This window comes from Bombyx mori, chromosome 23 (genome assembly GCF_030269925.1).
Source record: "Bombyx mori chromosome 23, ASM3026992v2".
Classification (NCBI taxonomy): domain Eukaryota; kingdom Metazoa; phylum Arthropoda; class Insecta; order Lepidoptera; family Bombycidae; genus Bombyx; species Bombyx mori.
The window spans coordinates 16946405-16969081 of NC_085129.1; the positions used below are offsets into that span (position 1 = coordinate 16946405).

The following is a 22677-nucleotide window of genomic DNA, read 5'->3' on the forward strand; positions in this document are numbered from 1 at the left end:
CCATGATCGACCGTGATTACTATGATCATCGGTGGGCCGCACTTGCGTACAGAGGGCATAAAAAGAAAAGTAACTGTTTTTAGGGATGAATTTCAAAATCCCTTATCTATTTCTAGATTATTGTGCTTTTTGTTGTTAATTAACTAATTAGGGTGCTATTTAATAGGTCTAGATTCGGATTGGGTCACGATAAGCTTGGTATTTAGGAATTCTATAAAGATTCCATTGTTCTGGGATTGCGTGTGCGGCCACGAGTAGGGCGATTCCATACTGGCAGACTATCGAGGGCTCCACGTGGATAAGCAATGAATTTCATTGTAAAATCCAAAAGGTATTTATTGTTAGGTTAAGTTCAGTGACGGATTTGCAGTCTCGGCCGCTCTAGGCCCTAAGCCATCAGCCGCCCCTTTCTCAGCATCCACCATATAGACTACATAATGAAATTACTTTATTGCCAACTTTTATCTAACTAGATTTAGTTAAAAAATTAGTTTTATTCCGCAAGACTGGTACATAAGTTGTTACAACTAGTTAATTGCTCTAACATACTCTGCCAACTTGGCATACTTGGTTATGATAACTTTTACACGATTGTTATCAACTTTCAACACTTAATTGCGAGTTAAATATTTGAATATCTAATTAAACACAATTAATTTGTACGAAGCTACTTGTTATCGCAAGTGCGGGTAAAAGTATAAGTTTTTTGACACGATTGGGGCCGCCCCTAAATCTGGCCGCCCTAGGCCCGGGCCTACAAGGCCTTAGGGTAAATTCGCCACTGGTTATGTTATGGTTGGTCATATTCTAAAGCCCAAGTAGATAACACAGATTCTCCTGTTTCTCCCGCGATGCACAGCCGTTATTGAACACAATTCAGATATCAACCCTCGCTTCGGATGATTGACTTCATCTTCACGATATAAGGTTCTGGTGATTAGGCGTCCTGTGACCACGGCAATTGAATTTTCTAGGTCATATTAAGGATCCATTACCAAAATCGGTACATAACTTTCGATGCCTCGATGAACTTCGAGCTGGTTGATTAAGGCACTCTTTTCTACTGGAGGTCGCCTGTCGTTACGATTCTCCTTATGTTGGAAGCTGCTGCACGGAAGAGGAATGTCGCGTACATGTTGAACCGTGGATGTCGATTTTTAACGCCACGATACACGTTTTTTTTATTGTTTTATTGCTTAGATGGGTGGAAGAGCTCAACGTGGGAGTCAATCGTGAACATTTGTTAAGTACTTATTTCATTGGAAAAATTGATACCCGCCTGCGGGATGCGAACATCGGTGCATCGCTACATACGAATGCACCGTACATCTTATCCTCGAGGCCACTACGTTGACCACAGAATCGAATCCACAATCACAAATTAATTAACGTTCGTAACATATCCATTATCTATCGACAAATAAACATATCGTCTTGTATTATCTAATTGGAGTTTATTGGTTGATATCGATATTAAATTGTTACATTTGTAGAGATAACGACACACACACGGTGCCATACATTCATTATTTGGTGCACTGCCTAAGTGATGGATTTACGCTTGATGCAGCCCTGTGTTAGATTTATCGCGTCGTTCTTAATGTTCTAATAAATTTTATTAATTTTAATCCAATATTTTTATTTGAAAATTTTAAGTAACTTTATATTTTTTTTGTTCGCGGAAGTCATCCGTGAACAGGAGTATTTTATTCGTGAAATTGGTACTTGCCTGCGGGATTCAGGCACCGGCAAAGTCGCATCTCTCGATACGAGCAAGAGTCGTTTAGGGCAGCTGTTAGACCACACCCTTCTCCGTTGAGAGGGGCTCGCACATATATCTTGGTGGAAAAAAAACTTCAGTACACAAGCCGTCTTTACCTCACCTCGAAGGCTCCGTCAGCCGAGCATCCTTAGGGGTGAACTGTGTGTCTGGTTGCAATGTTTACAGCGGACACTCCCAGCCCACTGAGTTTCTCGCCGGATCTTCTCAGTGTGTCGCGTTTCCGATCCGGTGGTAGATTCTGCAAAGCACGGCTCTTACTAGAGCTAGGGTTCGTGTTAGCAACGTCGTCAGGTTTGAGCCCCGTGAGCTCACCTACTAGTTAAGGCTACGCTGAAATAGCCTCTCAAGGCTCTCACGTTAGGTAGAAAAAAAAGGACACTTCCTTACCCCGCTCGGGTTCTGACCTCGGGGGGGACCGGGCGCTTGGGCAGGAGTACAGGACAGTAGTTTAATGGGTAAAGCCCTAAAAGTTAGCCTTGATCCGCTCTCAACATTTGCGAATCGTCCAGTCCCACATACCCAAGTGCCCCATAGGCGCGGGGACCTCGTAGGAGGTTCATACCACGGCCCAGAAAAAAATAAATGCAATCATAACCTTCACACTTCAACGATTTAATAAATACTTCGTTTAATATACTTCGTGAGCGAAATGTGTCTACATGTCTGCGAATTCTGAACACAGGCATTCTCGCATCGCTTGAGACGAGAGCACAACGCGTTATACCTCAATGACTCCAGTCTCCATACCGCCAACGCTCAAGATTTAATAAGTATTTTGTAGTTGTAATCACGTTTTTTTTTTACAGGGAACAGGAACCTTGCGAGAGGCAGTCTTCCTTCAAAGAGAAAGCGCCTCACCAATCTGATAATAGATCTGGTGAGTGTTTCTATTTATTGCTCTGGCTGTGTCGTGTCTTGAGGTGGAATAGAACGGCACCACCTCATCTCTGGGTGTTTTTTTTTTCTCCTGCCTATGCTGATAGCCTTGAGAGGCTATTTCAGCTTCACCCTAACGTGTAGGTGAGCTCACGGGGCTCAAACCGGAGTGCTGCTAACACTGGCCTTAGCAAGAGCCGTGTTGTGCAGAATCTACCACCGGATCGGAAACGCGACCCACTGAGAAGATCCGACGAGAAACTCAGTGGGCTGTGTCGATGTGTTAATTTATTCGTCGATCCCTTCGTCGCAAGCGTAATGAAATAATGATAAATAAGGATCCGTAATGAAAGTGGGTGTTGTGAAACGATCTTTATACGAGGACACTGCGATAAAGGACTTTTAGTTGGTGTTAGAAGGAATTGTTCAGCTAATGGTATGTGCAAGTCCTTATTTAGTAAATTCGGGAGCTCATGTCCCAAGTTGGGTGGAGGGAATCAAGCTGTTGAATCTATAGACTGCGATAACTGAAACTAAATAGGCTCATTTAGCTTTAAAGGAAATGGGCCCATTTAGCTTTAAGGTAAACGGAATGCATCCCATGTACCCAATAAAAAAAAACCCAACTGATTGGTAATTAAAAACTTATGACATATTCAAAATTACTTTTACGGTTTCGTCAGTGTTTTTATTTTCAATATATCGTGATATGAAAGGCTGTTTATTTGGTTAAAGTGACATTTTTGCAACTATACAGGAGAGAGCCATTTAAAGTTTGTAGACAAATATCATAATGAAAAAACTTCTTCTACTATTTGATTGGTGTAAACTTAATTGAAGTTCAATCACAAAAACTTCAAATTGTTGATGCTAATACCAAATAAAACGGACCTTTAATTACAAAGATAAATGTCGCGTGCTAAGCGAAACGTCGCTTAAACCAAATAGCCCTTTGGGGTCATCCATAAATTACGTCACAAGAATTTTAGGACTTTTGATCCCCTCCACCCGTCCTTGTTACAGGTTGTCACATTTTTATAACCCCCCATAAACGTGTGACGTAATTTATGGATAACCCCCTTCACCCCTCGATATGTTATTATTTTTGACGTTCCGAAGACGCTAGATTAAACCGTAAAAGTAATTTCAATTGTGTCTGCGACTTGTGAACACCGAAGAATTATAAGACCTTATAATTTGTGAAGAATTAAATCAGGGAGCTGGAAGAAGCCTATGTGTCACAGGACATGCTGATCACGAACCCGACGACGACCCGGCTTGTGACGAAGGGCTCGACGAGCAAATTAATCCACAGACACAGCCCACTGAGTTTCTCGCCGGATCTTCTCAGTGGGTCGCGTTTCCGATCCGGTGGTAGATTCTCTCAAGCACGGCTCTTGCTAGGACCCGTGTTAGCAACGTCGTCAGGTTTGAGCGCCGTGAGCTCACCCACTAGTTAAAGTTACGCCGAAATAGCCTTGAGAGGCTATCTATCAGCTTTGGTAGGAAAAAAAGGTCTTTGACTAGAAAACCACGTTCGATTCGAGAGTTTTTAAATCTGGTCACGTTATTCGCAGAGTCTTCGACTTCGTCTGCCGACACAGCATCGCAGGGCTCCGGTTCTGCCGCTCCGGTACAGCGTCAAACAAGAAATGAACCACAGGTGAGGGCTTTTCGCGCACTCATTATTTAACGAGGGTTGAAAAGCTGTTTGAGTTCAGCGAAACTTCTCTGAACACCTCTTTTACCGGTGGTAGGACCTTTTGTGAGTCCGCACGCGTAGGTACCATCACCCCGCCTATTTCTGCAGTGAAGCAGTAATGCGTTTCGGTTTGAAGGACGGGCAGCCGTTGTATTGTACAAACTGAGGCTTTAGAACTCATGTCTCTAAAAAATATTATATAATATAATAAAAAAAAAATTTAGTATAAGGAAAAAAACGTCGAAATTAACTTACAATTTTTTTATGAATAAGTAATTGAATTTTTGTAAATAAATGACAGCTACTGCTCTTGTTAGAAAAAATGCGAATTCTTCCAGACTGAGCCTGGTCTATGACAGCTATTAAGGCTATTCGAAATAAAGCCAGTGGAAGTAGGTTGAACGAACTAATCTCGTTTGGATCCTCTGGGTCTGCGGAGGGACTTCACCTCCTTCTGTATTTTATACCGTATGTTCCCTGGGGTGCTCTGAGGAATTGTTCGAGATGATACCGTCAACTCGATTTTAGCATCGCACCGCCCGCCATCGGAGTAGAGTTCATCCATACTACCTGGAGCCACTGCGGTCATCCACAGTGCGTTTCCAGAGGTCTTTTTTGCCACGTACCATCCGGCTTTGTAATGAGCTCCACGGTGTTTCCCGAGCGCTATGACATGTCCTTCTTCAAACGAGGCTTGTGGCGAGTATTAAGCGGTAGGCAGCGGTTTGGCTCTGCTCCTGGCATTGCTGAAGTCCATGGGCGACGGTAACCACTCACAATCAGGTGGGCCGTGTGCTCGTCTGCGTACAAGGGCAATAAAAAAAAACAAAAAAAAAGCGCCTGATTGCTTCGCAGCAGAAATAGGCAGGACGGTGGTATGCACCCGTACTGGCTCACAAGACCCTCTGCCACTAGTAAAAAACCTTGAGTTTACGATGGGCACCATTTTTATTGCAAAGCCTTCATCACTACTATTCATGTATCGTCACATGTATGTGTTAATTTCCACGCACCGTAAAAGGTAATAATTTTAGTGTCCTTTTGAATTTCATTGAAACTGCACGTGCTTATTTTGTTTGTGTCAGGTTATCCGTGCGTTATTGAATCGCAACAGGAACGTGCCCAAATATCCTCCGGGGGTCATAATAACCAGACTCGATTAGGGTTGAACGTAATTACTTGTTGGTTAGCCGAGATAATTGAAGCGTGTTTGTGAGATTTTGAGTGCGAACCGTCGATAGATCGATCATCTATTAGTGCGTATAAAGTGCGTAGCGTCGGAATACCGACTATTGTGTAGTTTGATTATAGGTATCATCGACCTTTATAATGTTTTTAATAAGCTAATAACATTTATGAGTATTTTGCTGTGAATTTAGCATTAATTTTTGATTTTTTGTTTTTAAAGTTAATTGCTATATTATTTTCGCATTAGACATTCAAAGCGAACAAAACCGCGTATCGTATCTAGTGACATAAATCAATAGTGGAGAAAGACGCTATTAAAATAGGATTGTCGCGATATTATGAAGTCTATGGAACAAACTGCTCTGCAGATAATGCAGTCTATCGTGTCTGTAAGTTTTAAAGGTTTATAATTCTTACATATCGATATAAATAAAAATTGTTTGTTTGTTTGTTTGTTTATATTGTATATTGTATATTGTAATTATTCATGTGATTGTGATGGAACTTGGTACAACGCTTATCGGCAGGCCCGGTGAACAAGCTCACCATTCACCTAATGTAAAGTGGTCTACCGCGAATCTGCTATGGGCTTCAGTTTCGAAGCCGTAATACAATTTGAGGTGTTCCATCTACCACCAGGTCCACCATACTTTATTTTTCATTTCAGAGGGAAGTGCGGCGTGAGGAAGCCGCCAGCGCCCAGCCCCGCATCCAAGCCAACCCACTACTAAGGTACCACCAGCTCCTATCTTTAATAACAGTAATAACCAGTAATAAATAGTTAATAATTAACAGTAATAACAAGCCTTAGGCAGCGGCTTGGCTCTGCCCCTGGCATTGCTGAAGTCCATGGGCGACGGTAACCACTCACCATCAGGTGGGCTGTGTGCTCGTCTGCCTACAAAGGCAATAAAAAAAACTGGGAACAAATGACCCACGGTCACGATTGACTTGAAACTTGGTATCCATTTAGAAAATACATGTACTTAATGGATAGGCTTACATTTATATGAATGTTGGACTCCCTAATAATAATGATAATAAATAATAATGTTAATTTTAAATGCCCAGCGAAGCGGACGAGTACGGCTAGTACCTAATAATACTATATAAGAGGGCACGTTATATTAGCTTTGTCTGGTTGTTCGTTGAGGTCCCGCACCCTACCGAACTTCGGCGGTCGCGTGTCGAGGGAGGCGTCCCGCTGCGACACGTCCCGCCGCGCGCACCACATCACGATGGCCTCCGAGGACCTGCTGCAGCCGGGACACGTCGTCAAGGAGCGATGGAAGGTCAGTGCACGCGGTCACCCAACAGGTGTTGCCGAAACCCCCCCTGTTACAGCTGGGAGGCAGCCGCCACATAGTTGATATAGATATAACCAGTATATACCTTCATTAGAGCTCTTACAATGACATCTTCCAACGTAATGTTCGTCGATATCTATTATGGTCCATGGTCTAGCTAAGTCCTTACGGGTAGGTGAGATCGCAGGCTCAACCTGAGAGAGTTTGCTAACACTGGCCCTAGTAAGAGCAGTGCTTCGCAGAATCTACCACCGGATTGGAATGAAGACCCGCTGAGGAGATCAGGCGAGAAACCCAGTGGGTCCTCGACTTCATCATCTTCACGACTTGCGTACGTGTCGGGGAGGGATATACACTCTAAAATTCTAGTATAAATTGTCGGTCTGATGACTAGATTTACCAGGGTGCAACAACGAAAAAAAGTTAAAATTTCAATTAAATCACATTTCCAGGTGGTGAAGAAGATCGGAGGAGGGGGCTTCGGCGAGATCTACGAAGGTCTGGACTTGGTCACCCAGGAACAGGTGGCTCTGAAGGTTGAATCGGCCCGACAACCTAAACAGGTGCTGAAGATGGAGGTGGCCGTGCTGAAGAAACTTCAAGGTGAGTCGTGTGGTCCGTACGTGACGCACGGTCCCGACCTGTTGGACAGCTGTTACATGATGCATATGAGGCTCCGACCTCATATCTCAAGGTAGGCAGGTTACAGGTTAGATAAAATACCAAATAGACTGCCTTTTCTGTCACTATAGTCAAGGTTTTAAATATCCAGACGTGCTGTGGCAATTGTCGATCATGGACATCAGCAATGTCAGCCAAACCTCTGCTCTGTGAGCTTCGTGCGAGTTTTTTACGTTCTCGATAGCGTAAAAGTCAACTCAACTCAACTGGTAGTAGGACGTTTTTGAGTCCGCACGGGTAAGTACCACCACCCTGCCTATTTCTACCGTGAAGCAGTAATGCGTTTCGGTTTGATGGGTGAGGCAGCCGTGGTACTGTAAATAACTGAAAGTAGAACTCATATCTCTAGGTGGCGGCATTTACGTTGTAGATGTCTATGGACTCCGGTAATTACGTAACAGCTGGTGGGCCGTGTGATCGTCCACAAAAAAACTCAAATTTGTATGGAGTTGTACTGTTTGCCGCCAGGGATGCTATTCCAACTGCATACAAATTTTAGTTAACTTTTACGCTATCGAGAACGTTAAAAAACTAGCACCAAGCTCACTGTAGTTAACGCGAAACGTATCGAAATATTATAATTCTAATCTCTGACCACCGTCCGTCCTCTCAGGCAAGGAGCACGTGTGTCGATTCATAGGATGCGGCAGGAACGCGAGGTTCAATTACGTCGTGATGCAGCTGCAGGGCAGGAACCTGGCCGAACTCAGGAGAGCTCAGCCGAGGGGGGCGTTCTCCCTCTCCACTACTTTAAGGTGGGTCCCTGAATCGCTTAAGAGGGCAGTATCAGTTTCAACAAGCGACTCAACTGTTCAACAACAACTCAAATACTTCAGTTTTAACTGTTCTACTGTAATCTATAGTAATATTATAAAGCTGAAGAGTTTGTTTGTGTGAACACGTTAATCTCAGGAACTACTGGTCCGATTTGAAAAATTATTTTAGTGTCAGATAGCTCATTTATTGAGGAAGGCAACAGGTTATATAATGTCACCAATGCAAGCGGAGCACCAATAATGAATGTTTCAAAATCGGGGTATTTTCCTTTTTGAGAGGCTAAAATAAAATATTTCAGTGTCTACGTAAATGAAGAGGCGGGTAAAATTTAGCGTTATGCCAAAGTAACTATTCCACGCGGACGAAGTCGTGGGCAAAAGCTAGTGATATAATAATAAAGGAAATAAAGTAGACAATGATAAAATTTTAACAAAAAACAAAATCGACTTTGATTTTTTTTTTAAATGAGTATATCATCAATGTAGTCGAAGTCAGTTAAATATGCATCTGTAAATAAGCACTGGTCAGATCTTGGTATAATTTTAACATTGAGAAGCACCAGAATTTTTCTTCTTTAATTATATTCGCGTAATTCAGAATGAATAAACAATAAAAAATACTTAATTGCGTTTTCTGTTATATGTGTATAAGTTTTAAGATTAAGAGAACATTTAATGCCTTTTAAAATTAATATTAAAAATTAAACAGTAAACAGTATTAATGAACTATACAAAACTGAACTCTCTTTTTACTCAATGACAGTCTTCACTCTATGATACTGAAGAAAAAACCATTTTTAATAATAAAGAGTTTTAAATAATAAAGGTTTTCTTTACATACATACATGGCGAGAAAATCAGTGGGCTGTCACAAGGAGTATTCGTTTGTTATTCGTTGTCTTTTTTTTATTTAATTTTTTTTATTATCTTTGTTACTGTCAGGACCAGATTTGTATAAAATAATATTCCAAAAGATCAATAATAAATGTCCCGAAGTGAAGCTAGGGCGGGTCGCTAGTATTAAATTAAATCAATTTCTTAGTTCCGATTTGTTGGCTAACTGTGGTTTTTGTTATTTTAAGGTGGGTTTTTTTTTGTTTCTATTTCAGATTAGGACTGCAAATACTCAAAGCCATAGACTCAATACATTCGGTCGGATTTTTACATAGAGATATTAAGCCGGTAAGTGTTTATTTGTCGATCGATAAATCGTCCGTGGCCCGATGGGCGAGACGGCCGTCGTACTTGCGCTACGCAAATCGTGTGGCTTTTTTTTAAAGATACGTATCAGATATATGATCGCGTGCGGTATTAGCTCACCTATTTTGGCCACAAATGACGTAACCAAAGTTCGGTAAAGCTGTTCGGAATTTTCTGAAATGATTCTAGTATATACTTCATGTTTCATTGAACAATGAGGGCGACATGTCTGTTTGTGTCGATTGCGAAGAAAGATTTTGAACTTTGACTAACAGGTTATTGAAGTCGTCTTGGCCTAAAGGATAAGACAGCCGGTGCGTACGAACCGAGCGACTGTGCCGGGGTTCGAATCCCGCGAACTGCTACCAATTTTTATAATGAAAAATGTACTTAACTGATGGTAGTGAATGACTTGAACCCCCTACTCTGATCGGGTTCTGACCCCGGACGGAGGTCGGATGTCGAGTGAAAGAGTGCAGGGAAAAGTTGCTTAGAGGGTGGGGTCCTAAATTCCATCCCTTGGCCTGCTGTCCGCTCCTAACATCTGCGGACTATCCAGTCCCACATAACTCGTAGAATCTCGTAGGACCTCGGAGGAGGTTCGGCCCCAGCCTGGAAAGAAAAGTTCGCGAATGACTTCCTTGATGAGGGAACATGAAATTTTGTAGTAAAAACAAATACCCGCCTGCTAGTCCGTACAGGTTAGGTATCAACCACACCGCCCAGCTCTCTATGGCAAGGCAGTCATTTCTGATGCCGGTTGGTGATGATATCGCTGTCCATTTGAGCAGCTATCCTAAACTTGGATCCTCTCACCTTCCCGCATAAACCCCTGAGTTCCTTTTGTCTTCAGAGTAACTTCAGCATAGGTCGTCACCCGTCAAACTGCCGCAAGGTGTACATGCTGGACTTCGGCCTGGCGCGGCAGTACACCACCAGCAACGGGCAGGTGCGGCCCCCCAGAGCGGCGGCCGGTTTCAGAGGTAACGGCGTCGCGTGATGATGCTCTAGTCTGATATCCTGACCGGGTAGTTAATTAGGAGTGGTCAACTTCCAGGCACCGTGAGATACGCATCGATCAACGCGCACAAGAATAAGGAGATGGGACGTCACGACGATCTGTGGTCTCTCTTCTACATGCTGGTGGAGTTCGTCAACGGGCAGCTGCCCTGGAGGAAGATCAAGGACAAGGAGCAGGTTCGTTGGGAGGCTAATGCCACTGAGACGAAGACAAACCCCTGGAACCATAAGCTTTTTTTATTTATGGCTTAGATGGGTGGACGAGCTCACGGCCCACTTAGTGTTAGGTGGTTACCGGAGTCCATAGACATCTGCAACGTTAATTTAGAATATACTAAAGTTAATAGCAAACTTAATATTAATAGGTCGAGAAATGTCTTTTGGAAGGATATCGTGAAAAGGGATAACACGTCATTTCGGATCCTCCCGATCTACTAACGGTGCCTTACCTCAAGCACCGGTCATCGTTTTCGCCGAACCCGTCGCTTGGGCTCGGCGAGTAAACTAACCCATAGATAGAGCCCACTGAGTTTCTCGCCGGATCTTCTCAATGGGTCGCGTTTCCAGTACGGTGGTAGATTCAGCGAAGCACTGCTGTTACTAGGGCTAGTGTCACCAAATTCTCTCAGGTTCAGCCCGTGAGTTCACCTGCTCGCTCTAGGAATCTAATATAACAAACTAAAAAGGTAGAGGGGTCATAATATTGGGGCAGTCGAAGAAAAACCTGGCACTTGACTTCGACGAATAAATAAACTATTTTGAACAGGTCGGTCTGATGAAAGAGAAATACGACCACCGCCTCCTCCTGAAGCATCTCCCGTCGGAGCTGCGCCAGTTCCTGGAGCACGTACAGCAGCTGGAGTACGCGGACACGCCGGACTACGCCATGCTGACCTCGCTGCTGGAGAGGTGCTGCAAGAGGAGGGGCATACGGGACTCCGACCCCTACGACTGGGAGAAAGAGGTCAGTTTTCCGTGAACGAATATTGTATTTGTTGTTTTTAGTTAGGTAGCGATTAATCGGCTGCCCTAATCCTTATGGCTGGGGAATATAGGTCAGTTTCGTGTACATGGACCGCGGTTAGGGTTGTCAATGGGATAAAGATGTCAGTTTTCCGTGAACGAATATGTTTGTTGTTTTTAGTTAGGTAGGGATTAATCAGCTGCACTGATTCTTATGGCTGGGGAATAGAGGTCAGTTTCGTCTATGTGGACCGCGGCTAGGGTTGTCAAGCGTGACGAGTATTGTACTTTATTTAATGTAAACTTTTAAATCGATTGAATAATTTATATTTATAAATACATTTCTGTGAATACATTCAACAAAAGAAGGAAAAACACAGACTTAGGTAAAGTTAAGCAAACCAAGCGCCTTAGTGACAGAATTCGACATGAAGTTCGGTTCGCCGCGTAGGGCACCGGTGACCTACGGTGATATTTGACGACCACACATGGTGGTAGGATCTCTTGTGAGTCCGCGCGGGTAGATACCACCGCGCTGCCTTTTGCTGCCGTGAAGCAGTAATGCGTTTCGGTTTGAAGGGTGGGGCAGCCGTTGTAACTATACTTGAGACCTTAGAACTCATATCTCAAGATGAGTGACGGCATTTACGTTGTAGATGTCTATGGGCTCTGGTAAATACTTAACACCAGGTGAGCTGTGAGCTCAAAAAAAAAGACTAACATTTGGAGCGTCGGTCTACCGAGCAATATCACCTGCTCAGTATAAGATCTTCCCTTTGTCTTGTATATCTCTACAGATTATTGTTTAATAAATTTGCAGGCCGTCTGCGTGTCCCGGACGCGAGCCTCCGTCCATCCGGCGCCGGAGCACGCGCTGCCGACCGAAACGCAACCGGACATTGTGAGTCGCGCGCAGACCTACAAACATTCAGATAGGGTCACGTCAAAATGTTTAATCATTCAAACGTATAACGCTCATATATTATGTTTGGTGGTGACCATTTAACGATACGAGATCTGAGAACTTGGTTACCCAGTTATTAAAAAACATGATTGTATTCGAAGCCATTTTAAAAGACGTAGACACATTGATGAGTTGGTGTCGTTAAAGTCTCCCCTTTTTACCTATGCTGATAGCCTTGATAGGCTATTTCGGCTTCGTCTTGACGTGTAGGTGAGCTCACGGGGCTCAAACCAGAAGTGTTGCTAACACTGGCCCCAGCAAGAGCAGTGCTTCGCAGAATCTACCACCGGATCGGAAACGCGACCCACTGAGAAGATTCGCCGAAAAACTCTGTGGACTGTGTCTGTGGATTTATTCGCTCGCCGAGCCCTTCGTCGCAAGCGACGGGTTCGACGAGGACGATGACCGGTGCTTGAGATACCTAAAAGCACCGTTAGTAGATCGGGAGGATCCGTTGTGACGTGCTTAAGGCAGCCCCCTCTATGGCTTCGATTCCCACGTCTTGCAAACGTTATACAGATTAAACGTACGTATGTATACCCGTATTTGGCTGATAAAATACCAGGGATCCTAGACCAAACGAGGTCATGATGTGAGTATTGAAGCGTGGACCACGCCAACAGAGCCGGCGGCGTCCCGACACGGAGCTGACGGCGGCCGTGGCGACGGACACGCAGACGAATCCACAGAAAGACAAGCCCGTGGAGAAGCGGGCGTCCCCCGCTTCTCCCGCGTCCCCCCGCCACGCAGCGCACGCGCCGCACGCGGCCCACGGACCGCACCAGCACAACGGCTATGTGAGTATATACCTTGCTTCCCGTTAGTCGTCGTCGGAATTTGCGGCTCCCACCGATCGGAGTCCTAATGGTAGCAGGCGTATAGCTACTATAAGCCGCGCCAATAAAGAAACGAATCGAAAATGGCGTCTATGTACTGTATGCGCGCGAGTTTATGTCCATCGGGGCCAGAGGCGACACGCGGGGGACAGCTCGCCCCGCCCCCGCCCGCCTCCCCGCATTTGTCTGACGTCGAGTGTTGTCCTTGACGGTTGTGACGCGAGTTTATCGATATATCGATATCGAAAATTTACGCAAACGCTATTGTGCTATTTAACCATGACTACTCCGCTTCCAACAAGTTTAAGAAAAAAACCTACTAAAAAAAGATACTGATTCCGACTCTGATCTGTCGGTTGTCTTTTCATTTGATAGTGATTAAATTGGAATTAAAATAATTTTACTCTATTGGAAATAAATATAAATAAGAAATTACTTATCACATTTATTTTATTTCATAATTTGCAAAATTACCTTACGTTACATTAAACCAAATTGACAGCTGTTGACTAAATCGGTAGTTATTATCGACATTACCATAATTAACTAGGTTACAGCACCACCGCATTCCTCAGGATGGACATGAACTTGCGCGTCTATGTACCTGCACTGACAGATGGTAGGGTCAACAATTAAAAAGAAAGTTGTTTATTGTAAAAAAAACAAATGAAAATGTAGGACTTTACATTGGTGCCCTGGCAGAGGGCGAGGTGTCTCATCTGGGATGCAACTTGCGTAGACACTTGCAACCAGTCATCCAAGTCACACAACTCGAAAGTGAAAAAACTCGAACTCAACAACAATATCAGAATTGATATTGTTTTTGCATGCAGTACGCGCCGTGTGCGACTAAAGACAGCAATAGTTTAGAGTGAGAGCGCATGATCGCAGCCGCCATTTTTGATTCGTTTCTTTATTGGCGCGGCTTATACCATATATTCTGCCCTATATCCCTGAACAGTTTGAAAGATAACTGCTATATTAAACAGTTGAGACTTCCATTACATCTATTTTATTTTTATTTTTTATTTTTTTATTAGGCACACAATACACATCACAAGCTAAAAAGATACATAAAAAATAATTCTGTCTTGCAACATAAGCCAAGTGTAAGACTAAGCAAAACAAGTGTGCTGAGTTTGTACGCAATGTTTCTTACAACTATACCACAAAACAACACGATAACGAAAACTAATTTAACTTGTAATATAAGGAAATAATTTTATTCACAATATACAATTAAACAATGTAATGTAATGTACTATTAACATGAAGGATGCCCTTGAACATTTTTATAAACGTAACTAACCTACAAGTAAAAATATCCAACTCAGTTGACGACTTTGCCAATCGTCCCTCCGAGTGTCGCTTAACATCAAGCTCGTCTTAGATAAATCGTTATGAGACGTTTTATAAATTCTTATTTTTGTGTTTAATTATTTTTTTCTCGCAGTCCACCACCGAGAAGCCGACCGTGGAAAAGGAGGTGGAAGTCAGAACGACACCAGCGCCCTCGCCCGACAGACATGCCAAGGTTATTTTAAGCATATTTAGCATTATAATCTCGTGATGAGACAAAACGAAAATGAGGTTGGTAAGAAATGGATGGATTGCGTGAAAGACGATATGGGTAAGAGAGAAGTGAGCGAAGAAATGGCATATGATAGAAGAGTATGGAAGGAGAAAACGTTGCGCCTACCCCAGGTGACTGGGAGAAGGGCAGGAGAATGATGATGAATGATAGCACAATAACCACTGTTGGAATAAAAAAAGAATTTGCGCTCATGACTAAAGGTCTTAGTAACCAAATATAAAATCCCTTCAAAAAACTTTTTTTTTGTGCTCAATGTATGGCAGTTTGATATACATTGACGCGCGGGTGGGCGATATACGAACGCACTAAAATGACAGGTGCTTAGTTAATTAATATCGTTTTCCGTTCAAAGCTTCGGCGTTAGAAAACTGTATGAACACCCAGTATATAAAAAATTATATGTGAGAAAGGGTATTGGACTTAAACGACAAAAATGTCTCTTAAACCAAATAGCTTTTCACCCCTTGATCTGTGACTGTTTGTTTGATTGTTGACGTCGTTTGTCTCGCTTAGTACAGTTGTTGTTCGCTTTTTAATAATTTTTTATGTCGATAACGCGCGATTCCCTCAACAAATTCAGCCTTGACCTTGCTGTTGGTCTCAAAGCGATTAGGACTACTCTCTATGCCGATAGCCTTGAGAGGCTATTTCAGCTTCACCCTAACGTGTAGGTAAGCTCACGGGGCTCAAACCTGACGAGGTTGCTAACACTGACCCAAGCAAGAGCAGTGCTTCGCAGAATCTACCACCGGATCGGAAACGCGACCCACTGAGAAGATGCGGCGAGAAGCTCAGTGGGCTGTGTCTGTGGGTTAATTTACTCGCCGAGCTCGGACGATGACCGGTGCTTGAGGTACCTAAAAGCACCGTTAGTGGATCGGGAGGATCCGTAATGACGTGTTTTGGGCGACGTCGACTGTTTACCATTCGGTCTACAGGATCGGGTATGACTACTCCCGATTAAGTAGTCACTCTATAAGACACAAGCTGATTTAAAAAATTGTACTGTAGTGACATTTCACGTTTCGTTTTACAGCAAGAGACGAGTAATGCGGCGCTGACCGCGGGTGCCCGGCCGGAGCGCCAAAGCGTCCCGCCGTGCAAGCCAAGGCCCCCCGCCCCCGGTGAGTCCCCCCGAAGCACCACACAAATGCTCACCATGAAAACCGTTTGCTAAGTACAAACTGAGAATTCGGTAAAAATTCACTTTTTATTGCATAGATGGGTGGACGAGCTCACAGCCCACCTGGTGTGAAGTGGTTACCGGAGCCCATAGACATCTGCAACGTAAATGCGCGACCCACCTTGAGATATGAATTCTAAGGTCTCAGTATAGTTACAACGGCTGCCCCACCCTTCAAACCGAAACGTTTTACTGCTTCACGGCAGAAATAGGCAGGGTGGTGGTACTTACCCGTGCGGACTCACAAGAGGTCCTACCACCAGTAAACGTACTTGATGAAGTTAGTTGCCGTTTTGTGGGCAACGCAACGGAACTACCGTACAATTGTGAGTTAGACTTCGTGTTACATTGCGCGGTTAGTACTAGCGGCCGTTGTTAATGTCGGTCCCTTCGTGCAGGAGGTCCGACCCTGGCGCGGCTGCGCGTAGTCACGGCGCCGCCCACCTGCGTGCAGGACCTCGCGCATACTCCGCCCACGCCCGGTAACTATACACGTACAGACACTCACACGCTAATACACGGAGAGAACAATCCTTATAGACAACAAGATTCATTCATGCAGTTAAACTCAGACTCACTCACTAAAGTACGTAAATTCACATACTAAAGTTCATAAATTTAACCACTACAGTACACAATCTCACTCACTTGTACATAAATTCACTCACTATAGTATATAAACTCTCCCTCTATAGTACATAGGCTCGCTAACTATAGTACATAAATTTACTCACTATAGTACATAAACTCACTCACTATAGTACATAGGCTCACTCACAATAGTACATAAACTCACTCACTATATTACATAGGCTCACTCAGTATAGTATATAGGCTCACTCACTATAGTACATAGGCTCACTCACTATAGTACATAAATTCACTCACTATAGTATATAAACTCTCCCTCTATAGTACATAGGCTCGCTAACTATAGTACATAAATTTACTCACTATAGTACATAAACTCACTCACTATAGTACATAGGCTCACTCACTATAGTACATAAACTCACTCACTATATTACATAGGCTCACTCACTATAGTACATAGGCTCACTCACTATAGTACATAAATTCACTTACTAAGAGATTAATTGTAAGCCTCGTACAGACTCAGACACTCGGCAAAGATCAAGGACCTCTTAGGGAACTCATGCTGATATTTATATTCTCAGGCGAATCTGTCAGTCCCAGGATAGTGGCTGACGTTGACAGCATGCATTCGGACACGCATTTCAAGCGCGGTGAGAAGACATTTACGATTGTTTTTTTATTGACATTAATTACGTACGGCGCCCCCATCTTCATAGGGGTGGAAGGTCGCGGGGGACGGACAGCAACGCATCACCGCCCCGTCTCAGTTCTGCCGACAAGCAGCCCGGCGTTTTGGTTAGAGACGCGGGACCTCAAGTTTTTTTTCTTTATTATTTAGATGGGTGGACGAGCTCACAGTCCGCCTGGTGTTATGCGGTTACTAGAGTCCATAGACATCTACGACGTAAAAGCGCCACCCATCTTGAGGTATAAGTTTTAAAGCCTCAGTATAGTTACAACGGCTGCCCTACCCTTCAAACCGAAACGCATTACTGCTTCACGGCAGAAATAGGCAGGGCGGTGGTACCTACCCGTGCATGGCTCCGGTATATATAGCGCCGGCTGTACTAGTCCAATTCCTGATCGAGTTTCTGTCCTGCAGCAGGGCGGCGGGCGGCCCGCGCTCGCGCCGACCAGAGCTACACGCAGTTCGCCGTCATGGACGACGAGAACGTCTCCGCCCTGCAACAGGTACGTCGTCAGCGCCCCGGGCTCTAGGACACCAATGCTTTTAATACGCTTTTATTAGCTTCAGACGAATGTATGTTAGTATGTAACGGAATCGTTTGAACATGATTTTGACCCCCTTCAAAACATCGGATTAACTCGAAATTTGGTATACTTATTAAGGACCGATGACAATTCAAAATTAAAAAAATATATTGAAAAAATTGAAATTCAACTAAAAAAGGAAATTTAAATAATAGTTTAAAAAAACTAACAAAATACGCTTTTATAGAAAATCCAACTAAAAAATAGAAAATAAATTTTAATAAATTTGAATTAAAAATAGTGTACGAAAGCGCCCCTATCGGCGAAAAAACGAAGGAAAGTTAAAAGACTCGCACTAAGCATACAGTTCGGCTTGGCCCCGAATGACATTACATACAAGCAAGTTTTTTTTTTGAAAAATGATAACTGTATTACCTTCTATATTGGAGGGGAGTCTGGTGGGACCTGGGCATGTTCAATCGTAAATATATTATATATTTATTGGGGGGCTCCTAACTGATAAAACCCTGAAGTCAAATACGCTTTTCGGGGCTTAGGTCGGTACAGCGCCATCTGTCTGTATACCGGTTGTCGCACGATACATACATTGATTATTTTTTCTTGTGTACTTTCCGACAGGTGACGAAGGGTGGCGCTCTGACGCTGGTCTCGCTGTGGAAGTCGCAGTTCGACGACTCCGAGGAGACAACCGACAACGAGTGGAAACAGGAGCAGTTACAGGTCAGTCAGAGACACTGAAGTATACCACTTGTGGTTCGGTGAGCTGTCCACTAAGCTGATTTATTTATTTATTGCTTAGATGGGTGGACGAGCTCACAGCACCCTGGTGTTAAGTGGTTACTGGAGCCCATAGACATCTACAACGTAAATGCGCCACCCAACTTGAGATATAAGTTCTAAGGTCTCAAGTATAGTTACAACGGCTGCCCCGCCCTTCAAACCGAAACGCCTTACTGCTTCGGACTCACAAGAGGTCCTACCACCAGTAAGCAGACCGCGCGTTTGTCCCGCAGTCGCCGGAGCACCGCTGCGGGCGCGTGTCGAGCTGCTCGCGCACGCAGCCGCAGCACTCGCAGTCCGCGCACACGGCGCTGCACCAGCAGCAGCCGCCCCCCGCGCCGCCCGCCCCGCAGCCGCCGGTACGTGGCGCCCGACTGTACTGTGTATGCTCTAAACAATCATAAAAGAAATTATATGATTTTTTTTGCAATTGACTGACTACCGAATTTCTGTACTGTGTACGGTCTAAATATTCACAGAAGAAATTCATTTTTTTTTTACAATTGACTGACTGCCGAATTTCTGTACTGTGTATGGTCTAAATAGTTACAGACTTGCACCCTAAGCTCATTTCAATGAGGGCTATAACGGTGTACGCTTTTCTACAAACTCAATAAATCATATCGAAATGTGAAAGGCTATATTTTTATAAGCAATATTTTTGGAACATTACAGAAAAACCATTTAAGGGTTAAAATTTAGAAAAGATATCTTAACAAGAGATATAATAAAAAAGCTTCTTCAGCTATTCGAATGGAGTAAACCTGATTGAAGTTCAATTAAAAAAATCGAACTGTTGATGCTAATACCATATTAAAGGGACCTTTAATTACAAAGATAAATGTCACCTAAACCAAATGGCCTTTCACCCCTCGAAATATTCCCCCTAAACTGTCTCTGTCTAGACATATTTACTATACAGAGTGTGACATTTTGTTTTAGACTGTCTTAATGTTTAACATAACCAGTAGACATGGCAATAAGAATGCTGCTGTCCACCTTGAGACATGAGGTCGAACTCTTTTACAAGCTATGTTTTTTGTTTCGCCAGGTGCAGCCGGATCCGCCTCCTCCGCCGTCTCCTCCTGTCCCAACGGTGCGACCGCCGGCTCCCCCGCGCCCCCCTCCCGCCCCCCGCTGTCTGTACATACCGGGAATCGACGCCTACCCACGACTGCAACCCACGCTGCCGCGCTGCTGGTCGCTGCCCGCAATAGGTCAGTACTGAAACTTCAACGCGTATAAGACGACCCCATTTTATGACGTCACAAGTCAGTAAAGCGGGCTCAGTAGTGTTTTCGTATGTCACGTACTATCCGGCTATGGAATGAGCTCCCCTGCACGGTGTTTCCCGAGCGATATGACATGTCTTTCTTCAAACGAGGCTTGTGGAGAGTACTTAACGGTAGGCAGCGGCTTGGCTCTACCACTGGATTTGTTGAGATCCATGGGCGACGGTAACCGCTCACCATTTGGGTCGTATGCTCGTCCGCTTACAAAGGGTAAGACTACGTTCACACATAGTCTCTGTGTATACGGTACCCGTTTTAACGGAAACGACAAAAAATTATGCTTTGTTCACACATAGGCACCGTATAACGTTCAACCTATCCGTCATTACTGGATACGATGTTCACAAGAAAGTTCGTAGTATACTGCCGCTATTCTACCAGAATGAAACTTGTTTGTCTAGCTGCAACGCCCGCCGGCCCCCTCACCCCCGCACAGTTTCTATCCGGTAGAATTGTACGGAAACATGACGGATACGTTCATCCAGTATTTGACGATAAAACGGAATGTCATAATTTACCGGACCGCTTTTTTTTTGTATACTGAATTCTGTACCATATGTGAAGTCGCTCATACAACTCCATGCTCATCGATGAAAAAAAAAAATATCCGACAAAACGGAGACCATGTGTGACCGGGCTGTAATAATCGACTAAATTAAATTTAAATAAATTATTATCAAAACACAACCTTATTTATGCCTCTTTTGTTAAGAGCTATTCGTGTGTCGTCAGGTGAGCACATCAGGTCGCTGAGCGCGCCGCTGGTGCAGCAGGCGTCGTTCGACGGCGTCGGGTACCGTGTGGACGTGATGCGGGGCGTCGCCGCCAGGATGACGCGCGCGCCCGCCACGCCGCCGCCGCGCGCACGCACGCTGCCCGTACGTAATCCTCACTGCCGAGGATTTTTTTTATTGCCCTTGTAGGCAGACGAGCATACGGCCCGCCTGATGGTCAGTGGTTACCGTCGTGGACTTCACTGCATGGACTTCAGCAATGCCAGGAGCAGAGCCAACCCGCTGCCTACCGTTAAGTACCCGTTAAGACAACCCTTCTCTGGCACGATCTTTCTCCGTCTATTTTTACCCTCCGTCTGTTTTGTTTTTTTGTAAACCCTATCTTTGCACACGAATCAAATATTAATGACGTCACTATACAAAATTCAAGCGCTAAATTAAAGTGCTCAGAATACTGTGTAAGTGTAATGTAAAGTACCTAAATTAGTGAAACTTTCAGAGTCTGTCGAGTTCGAGCAACTCCGCGCCCGGGGCTGAAGTCCGCCCGGCGAAGCCCTGCGAGGCGGAGGGCGCCACGGTCTCCAGCCGGCTCGAGATCCGGGTCAGGCCGGCCCCGCACGACAGCGCTTCGCCCCACCACTCCGGTCAGTACAAGACAGATTAGATTCGAATTATTTTAAATCAATTTTCAAGAAATAATAGCACAAACTACAGCATAAATAAAAACTATACAAGATCCGAACAAATTGTATCTTTTATTACTGGTGGTAAGACCTCTTGTGAGTCCACGCGGATAGGTACCACCACCCTGCCTATTTCTGCCGTGAAGCAGTAATGCGCTTCGGTTTGAAGGGTGGGGCAGTCGTTGTAACTATACTTGAGACCTTAGAACTGATATCTCAAGGTGGGTGGCGCATTTACGTTGTAGATGTCTATGGACTCCAGTAACCACTTATCACCAGGTGGGCTGTGAGTTCGTCAACCCACCTAAGCAATAAAAAATAAAAATTGGACCATCGGTGTACTGTGCTCAGACACTAGCTCGGTGGAGGATCTTCTGTTTGTTACTAAACTCGAGATGAGTCGTGTTCAAATAAATACCTATGTACAATAATACAGTTAGATTTGTTTTTGATAGTATTTAAAACCTTTAAAACTCTTTAGTTTTATAAAAAATATTTTTCTTATACGTATTCACTCACCATTCAGTAGAGTGTTTTTTTGCATAATTAATTTATTAAAAAATATTAATTGAAAAAGAAATTAAAGGCTTTAAATGTTGTTTTCGTAGTATATTACAGAAAACGCAACTAAGCCTTTTACTGTTCATTCATTCTGGAATATTCCATATCATTATAGATATATAAGAAGGTTAGAGAAACAAATTGTTATCATTATTATTTTTCGTTCAAATGATACACACCCTGTATTATTATGCTAAGGGAATTGTACAGCGTGTTGTTTTATGGTATCCTTTTTTTCTTTTTTATTCCAGTTAAAATTCACTCTGTAGTGTGCGGGGGCGAAGGCCTGAGACCGAACCACGAGGAGGCGTCGGTCTACTACGACGCCACAGAGCACCAGAGAGACAAACGGTACGCTCATTGAACGAGTCAGTGAACTCGGCTATCGCATCAATATGGGTTCGATTCTAGACACTGTTGTTAGACTTAAACAAATAGTAGTTTTATTAGCGAATTGCATATTTGGTAAGCGGCTATTGTCGCCTGTTAAGAATGCCAGGGAATAAGGACACGTCATAAGCACAGTAACATAGTTGAAGAGAGTTCAAACCGGAAGGGTGATGCTGGGGCTCAAGGTATGTGTAAGGATCTCTTTAACCGGTGGCGGGGGAATCGCAAGTCGCACGGGTAGATCCCACCACTATTACCTTCGCAAAGCAATCCTATATAGCCATGATACACAAATAAGACTTCGATCTGATGCTGAAAAAATTGCAAGACCCAA

At 43.9% G+C, this 22677-nt stretch overlaps 1 protein-coding gene across 4 annotated transcripts in view; it reads left to right on the plus strand.

Moving 5' to 3' along the window:
* Positions 1–22677, plus strand: part of LOC101738454 (tau-tubulin kinase homolog Asator) — a 73341-nt gene that overhangs the window by 40259 nt on the left and 10405 nt on the right. For 2 of the 4 annotated variants that reach the window (XM_021350986.3, XM_062675327.1), the window contains exons 3-25: positions 2590–2660; positions 4237–4322; positions 6217–6281; positions 6703–6841; positions 7309–7459; positions 8151–8292; positions 9423–9495; positions 10367–10496; positions 10571–10710; positions 11300–11497; positions 12317–12397; positions 13084–13257; positions 14750–14830; positions 15927–16014; positions 16472–16555; positions 17252–17320; positions 17773–17861; positions 18522–18623; positions 18917–19066; positions 19735–19900; positions 20708–20853; positions 21209–21353; positions 22205–22304. In XM_021350986.3, the coding sequence (XP_021206661.1) occupies positions 2590–2660; positions 4237–4322; positions 6217–6281; positions 6703–6841; positions 7309–7459; positions 8151–8292; positions 9423–9495; positions 10367–10496; positions 10571–10710; positions 11300–11497; positions 12317–12397; positions 13084–13257; positions 14750–14830; positions 15927–16014; positions 16472–16555; positions 17252–17320; positions 17773–17861; positions 18522–18623; positions 18917–19066; positions 19735–19900; positions 20708–20853; positions 21209–21353; positions 22205–22304 (2670 nt within the window). The remainder of the gene's footprint in view (positions 1–2589; positions 2661–4236; positions 4323–6216; positions 6282–6702; positions 6842–7308; positions 7460–8150; positions 8293–9422; positions 9496–10366; positions 10497–10570; positions 10711–11299; positions 11498–12316; positions 12398–13083; positions 13258–14749; positions 14831–15926; positions 16015–16471; positions 16556–17251; positions 17321–17772; positions 17862–18521; positions 18624–18916; positions 19067–19734; positions 19901–20707; positions 20854–21208; positions 21354–22204; positions 22305–22677) is intronic. The other 2 variants (XM_012694373.4, XM_021350988.3) reach the window with 2 other exon arrangements.